Source organism: Podarcis cretensis, assembly GCF_951804945.1.
Source record: "Podarcis cretensis genome assembly, chromosome: 8".
Lineage (NCBI taxonomy): Eukaryota > Metazoa > Chordata > Lepidosauria > Squamata > Lacertidae > Podarcis > Podarcis cretensis.
Genome location: NC_137177.1, coordinates 7,417,845 through 7,426,522, shown reverse-complemented (window position 1 = coordinate 7,426,522; position 8,678 = coordinate 7,417,845). Strand labels below are relative to the sequence as shown.

Sequence of the window (8,678 nt, the reverse complement as noted above, 5' to 3'; positions counted from 1 at the left end):
TGGCCCCACCGCCAGCCTCTGAAACGCCCCCCCCCCCCCCCGATCTTCCTCCTCTCCCTTCTTACCTCTGGGCTCCTGTAGACAACCTACTTACTGACGATTTATCCCAATATGCTTGCAAAAAGCTTACAGGGACGCTATATTATATCCAATCCCTGCTAAGCATCCCTTCTGATTTCTTCAAAGGGAGGGGTTTCCCCACTCAATTTTTTTTTTTTAAATATAAATTTCCAGAAATTCCGCCTATAATTCCAATACTTATTTTTTTAAAAAAAATTCTTTTATATTATCAACTTCCCATCCCATTTCCCATGATGTTTTTCTTATTCACACCCCCCTTGCTGCACCTGGTCTTCCCTTTTTTACATCATAATCATAACAATAGTCCAGGGGTCAGCAAACTTTTTCAGCATGGGGCCAGTCCACTGTCTCTCAGAACTTGGGGGGGGCGGACTATTATTTTTTGGGGGGATGAACAAATTCCTATGCCCCACAAATAACCCAGAGATGCATTTGAAATAAAAGGACACATTCTACTCATGTAAAAACACCAGGTAAGCCCCACAAATAACCCAGAGATGCATTTTAAATAAAAGCACACATTCTACTCATGTAAAAATATGCTGATTCCCGGACCATCTGCAGGCCAGATTGAGAAGGCGATTGGGCCGGATCCGGCCCCTGGGCCTTAGTTTGCCTACCCATGCAATAGTCTCTCATTCTTTCTGTTGCTTGTAGATCAAATCCCACTTGCGGATTCTTCCTATTATATTTCTTAAAATAATCCACAAAAGGTTCAAAAGTCTTCAAAAAAAAAAAACCCAGTCTCCATTACATTCTCTTATTTTAGCTGTTAGCTTTGCTGATTCGACATCGTCCATAACTTTGCTTATCCATCCTTCCTTTTGCTGGCAGGTTCCATCACGACGAGAATTCACCCATCCCTGTTTCCTTGAAGGGTCCTTTAGATGTTTTCCCTTTGGTCCTTTGCCCACACCACACTTTTCAACGTTTCCCTATCTCTTTCCTAGCTGCTGGAAGTCGCTTCTACAGAAGTGCCTTGATTGTGCTAAGAGTGACAAAGGGCTTCAATTCAACGTAACTGTGCAAATCCTAATTCCCAGTTTGTACCTGAATCTCACCTGCCGAACACTAGTGATGTGGAGCCACCTAAAGAATGTAAGATGAGCCCTGGATCATGCCCAAATCCCTTCTAATCTAGCATTCTCCTTTGCTCAAGTTGGCCAAACGGATGCCCACTTCTGTCCACTTTCTAGATGCCCTTTCCTCATCCTCAGGACTTGGGTGAAACACTGCATGCATCCAAGGCGAAGGGCCAAGCCAGCTTGGGTCTGTCTAGGATTTGAGTGTGCATTTGTGCTCCTAGATTGCCTTCCCCTTTTAGAGCCTGGGGTTCCAGCCTTAATTTGGGGGACGACCATTCTCTGAAGGACCTGGTTCCATTTGCTTTCTCCATTTTATCATCAAAAGTGGGCCTGAAAGGCCGGATTGTGGGGGGAGCCCTCTCCATTGACCCTTGTTTCCCATCGCCCATTTCTAGAGATCAGGGCTTTCTGTCGGAGACGGTGCAAACCAGCCGTCTCCACTAAAGATACAAAATTCCTCTTTTCTGCCAGTTGCTCTGAGGGGGGGTAAAAACAGAGTGAATGGCAGCCATAACAAACCTCGCAACAGGCAAAAAAAGGCCTTGTTTATATTCCAGCATGGAGACTCTTGAGAGTCCCATGGACTGCAGGAAGATCAAACCTCTCCATTCTGAAGGAAATCAGCCCTGAGTGCTCACTGGAAGGACAGATCCTGAAGCTGAGGCTCCAAGACTTTGGCCACCTCATGAGAAGAGAAGACTCCCTGGAAAAGACCCTGATGCTGGGAAAGATGGAGGGCAGAAGGAGAAGGGAATGGCAGAGGACGAGATGGTGGGACAGTGTTCTCGAAGCTACCAGCATGAGTTTGACCAAACTGCGGGAGGCAGTGGAAGACAAGAGTGCCTGGCGTGCTCTGGTCCAGGGGGTCACGAAGGGTTGGACACAACTAAACGACTAAACAACAGCAACAACAATATTCCAGCATCCTATCGCTTCTCACATCGATGAGGGGAATGGATGCTTCCGGAACAGTTGTGGGGAAACTTTGGCCCCTTCCAGGTGTTGCTGAAACTACAACGCCCCATCATCCTTGCTCACTGGCCATGCTAAAAAGGTAAAGGTACCCCTGCCCGTACGGGCCAGTCTTGACAGACTCTGGGGTTGTGCGCCCATCTCACTTAAGAGGCCAGGGGCCAGCGCTGTCCGGAGACACTTCCGGGTCACGTGGCCAGCGTGACATCGCTGCTCTGGCGAGCCAGAGCCGCACACGGAAACGCCGTTTACCTTCCCGCTGGTAAGCGGTACCTATTTATCTACTTGCACCCGGAGGTGCTTTCGAACTGCTAGGTTGGCAGGCGCTGGGACCGAGCAGCGGGAGCGCACCCCGCCGCAGGGATTCGAACCGCCGACCTTTCGATCGGCAAGTCCTAGGCGCTGAGGCTTTAACCCACAGCGCCTGGAAGAATTTGGCTGCTGGATCAGGGCCAAAGGGGGACCAGCATTGGTTGCAGTTCAATGTCTGTGGCTCAAAAGTTATCCACTCCTAGAAGCTCAACCCGCCCTGTGTGAACAGAGGAAAAGTCGTGCTGGTTTAGAAGAACATCCTTTCCCCCACAGGGTTGCCAAGTCCAGTGTTTACATCCACATCATTCCGTCCTTGTTTCAGACATCGTGATGTATCGGTATACAGTCATACCTCGGGTTACAGGCGCTTTGAGTTGTGTGATTTCGGGTTGCGAACCACGCCGAACCTGGAAGTACCGGAATGGGTTACTTCTGGGTTTCGGCACATGCGCCGAAGCTCTAAATCGCACTTTGCACATGCGCAGAAGCACCGAATCGCGACCTGCATGTGCACAGACACGGCGCTGCGGGTTGCAAACGCTGCAGGTTGCGAACGTGCTTCCCGCACGGATCACGTTCGCGACCTGAGCGTCCACTGTATCACGATGTTTAGCTAGTGATATATCATGATGCTGAAAACCAGATATGGAGGTGACAGGGAGATTTGATGCAAAAACTGGGATGGGGTGGGCTACCTGCTTCGCAAGGGTTCATCTGTTATGTTCTGGGTTCTGCGTGGTATTCTTTTTAACATGAAAGGGGAGGGTTCCCATTCCTTAATCCTCCAGCTTGAGGCCACACACAGTGTTTTCCTCACTTTGATTAATCATAATCAGGACTTTGTGGATTCTACTATGTGGGGTGGTGGTGGGAAGACATCTACATCCAGGAAAAAAATGCATCTACCCCCTCCCCACAGGGATGCGGGTGGCACTGTGGGTTAAACCACAGAGGCTAGGACTTGCCGATCAGAAGGTCAGAGGTTCGAATCCCCGTGACGGGGTGAGCTCCCGTTGTTTGGTCCCAGCTCCTGCCAACATAGTTCAAAAGCACGTCCAAGTGCAAGTAGATAAATAGGTACCGCTCCGGCGGGAAGGTAAACGGCGTTTCCGTGCGCTGCTCTGGTTCGCCAGAAGCGGCTTAGTCCTGCTGGCCACATGACCCGGAAGTTGTACATCGGCTCCCTCGGCCAATAAAGCGAGATGAGCGCCGCAACCCCAGAGTCGGTCACGACTGGACCTAATGGTCAGGGGTCCCTTTTCCTTTACCTTTACCCCCACCCCACCCCCAAAAGAGGGGGTGAATGTGATTTGTGAATGCCAAGCGCATCTATAATACCAAATCCCTTTCACTTAATTTCAACAGTGTCTGCAGATGCCAGGGTGCAAAATCCAGCCCTATATAGGGAGGTTTGAGAAGGAAAAAAAAATCTGTGAATTTCATGAATTCTGTGAAAGGAAAGGGAGTACACGTTTTTGTTCTCCCCAACCTTAAAAAGAAGAAGTTTCTACTCCCCGTGATGGCTTAAAAATGTACAATTAATGCCTATTGAGATCTGAGAAGACAAAATGTAGACAAAGTAGGAGTTTTCACTGGTTAGTGGATATGAGGCATTGATGCCTTGCACGGTCCACACATGATAAGTGGAAGCATTAATTTTTTTGCAGAGTTAAGGAAATATAGATCCCAGTTTTTGGAATTTACTCGGGTTGCAGAGGTTTCCAAAGCATGTTAGAACATTCAGCTGCAATTATTTAAGGATTCCCCATTTTCAACTGATGATCTTCCCCAAAAGTCTTGCTATCTAACCCAGTTAGATTCCATGTTTGTGCACAGATAATATTTTATTAACAAAATACCTAGAGATTTATGCACAGACCTAGAGATATTTACAAGACAATATGCATCATTGGCGTAAGCAGGACCTACTTCCAAGTACTGTAAACTTTCCAAGTTACGGTCAGGTTGTTGTTGCCTGAACTCCTGGTCAAAGGCCTGGAAACGATGCCTTATGAGGAACGGCTAAGGGAGCTGGGCATGTTTAGCCTGGAGAAGAGGAGGTTAAGGGGTGATATGATAACCATGTTCAAATATATAAAAGGATGTCACATAGAGGAGGGAGAAAGGTTGTTTTCTGCTGCTCCAGAGAAGCGGACACGGAGCAATGGCTCCAAACTACAAGAAAGAAGATTCCACCTAAACATTAGGAAGAACTTCCTGACAGTAAGAGCTGTTCGACAGTGGAATTTGCTGCCAAGGAGTGTGGTGGAGTCTCCTTCTTTGGAGGTCTTTAAGCAGAGGCTTGACAACCATATGTCAGGAGTGCTCTGATGGTGTTTCCTGCTTGGCAGGGGGTTGGACTCGATGGCCCTTGTGGTCTCTTCCAACTCTATGATTCTAGGGAACAGCTTGAAGAAATTTCAACAGTTTGATGCAAGAACAAAACTGAGAAAGGCAATGATTTGATGCAAGAACAATAAAAACTTGTTTATTAAACAGTCTCAAACGTCACCGGAACAAAACATAACAAACGTCTGCAATGCAAACACCACCACCCACAAGAACAAATATAGATATAAATACTTTTCTTTTTAAAATATATATATAAAAATATTTCTTTTCAAAGCATATAAACTTTTCTCACATATACAAAACACACATGATATATGAAACAAAATGGCAACTTTTGGGATTTGTTTTAGGATTCTTTGGGGGGGAAATAGCTGCTTCCATCATGCAACAAGTGGCCCTGAAAAGATTTAAGACAATTGCAGACATTAAAAAAAGCAAGAAACAAAAGTGTTATAAACTCACAGATTTTGGGAAACAAACTAGGCTGATTTCCGTTCTTCAAACTGAAAAGCAGGGTGTATTTTCATGATATCCCGTATGTGTCCCAATGTCTTTTAAAAAAGATCACTTGTTGCAGCATCTGTCATCTTTCTGGCGTAGAAAGCAAATAATACAAAACAAATGTCTTGATTTAAATGTATTTTGAAAGGGGAGGTTGGGTAGGGGCAAACGAAGCTGGCTTTTTGGAGTTGCCGGTATCAAAAATGTTGCCTGGCGATGTGTTCTGTCTTATCTCTGGTTCTTAGTTACAGTAGTTGTGGGTTGGTGGTTCTTCGTTCCTGGGCAGGGAGGTCCCTCGCTTCATCTCTTCACCTTGCGCCCGGCCGAGTTGCGTCCGCACTTGCGATACAGCGACTGCTTCTCCTGGTTGAGTGGGCAATATTTGAGCGTGTGGGCCTTGCCGGCTGTGGCGCCACAGAGCGGGCAGGTGTAGTTGCGAAGGATGGGGCAGGCCACCACCCCGTCGGCCCGTTTCAGCGGGTGGGAAGTGTAGACGTTCTTGGACTCTCCGTTGTGCTTGCAAAAGTTGCAGATCACCCCCTTGGCGGCTTGTTGGGGGGTCTGTGACGCCTCGCCGTTCGCTCCACCCTCTGAGCCGCTGCTCCCACTGCTGATGGCCCACTGAGCCAGGACCCCCAAGGAGTCTTCAAGGGGTCCCAAGGGCACATCACTGCAGTCAAGGGGGTCCCAGACCGGAAAACCAGCCTGCCCCTTCTTCCGGTCCTCGATGATCTCCATGATGACCTTCGACAGGTTGAGATAGTCTTTAAACCTGTCGAAATACTGGCCCCCGGTCAAGGCAGGGGGATAAGACGGAATCGAGAAGGATGAAAGCATGGCCAGCGCTACACATGCACAACTCTCTTAAGTGATGTGGAACTGACACCCAAAATGCTGTTTAGACAATGTTAATATTGGGGAGGTGGAGTTTGCAATTTAAAGGGCCAGGGGTATGAAAATATTCATCCCCACCTCCCCACACGTCCCCGCCATGTCCTGAATTTAACCTTTATACGTCTAGACATGCAAGGTTTTCTGCAAAGAACTCATGACTTGACCAAGCACACACACACACACACACACACAGAGAGAGAGAGATTTGCCCTATCTTTTAGGCACAAAATTCGCCTAAAAACGTCCAGAGCTGGTTCTGCAAGCACAACTGAAAGCTCCTTTTTGTGCCATGGGGCACCCTAGACTCAGCCACATTCCCCTCTCAGATAAAAGACCGGTTTTAGGGAAACCAAGTGGCGTTTCTTGCAGAAAGACACTGGACTTTGGAAACTTCCCTGCAAAACAAGGGAATTGGTAAAGAAAAAGGAAGAAAAAAAGGAGCGTTGAAAGGGAACGCCAAGAGGGTGAAATCTCTCCAGGATGCTTAGGGGGTTATTCAAAACTATAATAATAGAAGCAGAGCTAGGTGTATATACCAGAAGTTTACAAGGGAAAGAAGATGTTGACATGGTTAACTAGCAAGAGTCAAAAAAGCTACAAGAAGCAACAAGGCTTTCTTCAGAAAACGGAAGACTTGCTGAAATTAGGACAAATAGGAACCTAAAAATCCGGCCAAAGAAATGTTAGCAGACCGTAAAGGGCGTGAAAAATTAAAACAATCGAGGGACACATCGTTAAAATGTTAACACCAACATGTTCAAAAGTCTTTAAATGCCTCAGAAGTAGGGAAACAGCTTGATTGTTAGGATGACAGGAGACTTAAAGGTAAAGGTAAAGGTAAAGGTACCCCTGCCCGTACGGGCCAGTCTTGACAGACTCTGGGGTTGTGCGCCCATCTCACTTAAGAGGCCAGGGGCCAGCGCTGTCCGGAGACACTTCCGGGTCACGTGGCCAGCGTGACATCGCTGCTCTGGCGAGCCAGAGCCGCACACGGAAACGCCGTTTACCTTCCTGCTGGTAAGCGGTCCCTATTTATCTACTTGCACCCGGAGGTGCTTTCGAACTGCTAGGTTGGCAGGCGCTGGGACCGAGCAGCGGGAGCGCACCCCGCCGCAGGGATTCGAACCGCCGACCTTTCGATCGGCAAGCCCTAGGCGCTGAGGCTTTAACCCACAGCGCCACCTGCGTCCCCTGACAGGAGACTTAAAGGTGTGCTAAAGTAGAAGGAGATTGCAGAAAAGGAGGGTCCCTTGTCTTTTGTCTTATGGCAGAAAACGTAGACGAGATCCCTGTGCCCAAACTGACTTTTCAAAGAGGGGAGTCTGAAGAATGAGGCAAATGCTGGTGGCAAGAGATGAAATTCTAGGCCGCAATTACAAATTAAAAAGGGAACAAAGCACCAGGTCAAGGCTCTATTCTGCCCCCTCCAATTCGTCAAAGAAATCAAATGCCAAATTGCTGGCGTACAAAAATATGTAAACCTGTCCTAAGACTGACCTCTGCTCCGGAGGACTAGAAAGTGACCATGGGGAGGGAGGGATCCGGGGAGATCCAGTTAGCTAAAGGTGCATTACATTATAAACTGGTGGAAAGCGTTATGAAGAATAAGATCACCAAGCATATGGAAGAAAACGAGGAATTTGCTGGAGAAGAATCAGTGTGGCTTCTGCAAAGGCGAGTTCTGTCTCACCTTTTGAACGCTAGGACACAGGTGGCACTGTGGGTTAAACCACAGAGCCTAGGGCTTGCCGATCAGAAGGTTGGCGGTTCGAATCCCCGCGATGGGGTGAGCTCCCGTTGCTCGGTCCCTGCTCCTGCCAACCTAGCAGTTCAAAAGCACGTCCAAGTGCATGTAGATAAATAGGTGCGCTGGTTTCCGTGCGCTGGTCTCGTTTGCCAGAAGTGGCTTAGTCATGATGGCCACATGACCTGGAAACCGTACGCTGGCTCCTTCGGCCAATAAAGCGAGATGAGCGCCGCAACCCCAGAGTCGGCCACGGCTGGACCTCATGGTCAGGGGTCCCTTTACCTTTACAACCTGAGCATAGGGTGGAGGGGCTGACAGCATTAACACCCCAAGAGGTCCTTTTTCCCTGCCCTGAAACAGACATCAACCATTGCTCCAACTCTCCCGCTTGCCACCCATTTTGCATCTAGCACGGAGGTCCCTGATCCTTTGTTGTCTTAATGGCGCATCACTCCCGGCGACTGCCTCAACACCAGAGGCCAGGCTGGCTTCATTAGCAATTAACACTTTTAATTGGCTTTTAACACTTGCTGAGTACAGAGGTTGGGAATGTCTGCAGCACAGCTTAGCACGCCAAACCTTGATTAAATTCCGACACTTGCAGGATCCAGGTGTCTGGCACCCACAAACTAACAACTCCCATTAAAGTAAGCCCACAATTTGCATGCATTTAACTTGCCTGCATTCGGCGTTAGGTGCTTGGCAATTATTTAAAAATTAAAGGGGAAGAAATA

At 48.0% G+C, this 8,678-nt stretch overlaps 1 protein-coding gene across 1 annotated transcript; it reads right to left on the bottom strand.

Moving 5' to 3' along the window:
* Positions 1-4,855: 4,855 nt before the first annotated feature.
* Positions 4,856-7,018, bottom strand: NANOS2 (nanos C2HC-type zinc finger 2). The gene has a single exon (XM_079988003.1). It carries the CDS (start codon positions 6,138-6,140, stop codon positions 5,604-5,606), a length of 537 nt encoding a protein of 178 aa, XP_079844129.1. The 5' UTR covers positions 6,141-7,018; the 3' UTR covers positions 4,856-5,603.
* Positions 7,019-8,678: the final 1,660 nt, after the last annotated feature.

Bases quoted from the DNA above. Each gene is read 5' to 3' on its own strand.
- NANOS2 (XM_079988003.1), bottom strand. From the start codon at position 6,140: ATGCTTTCATCCTTCTCGATTCCGTCTTATCCCCCTGCCTTGACCGGG.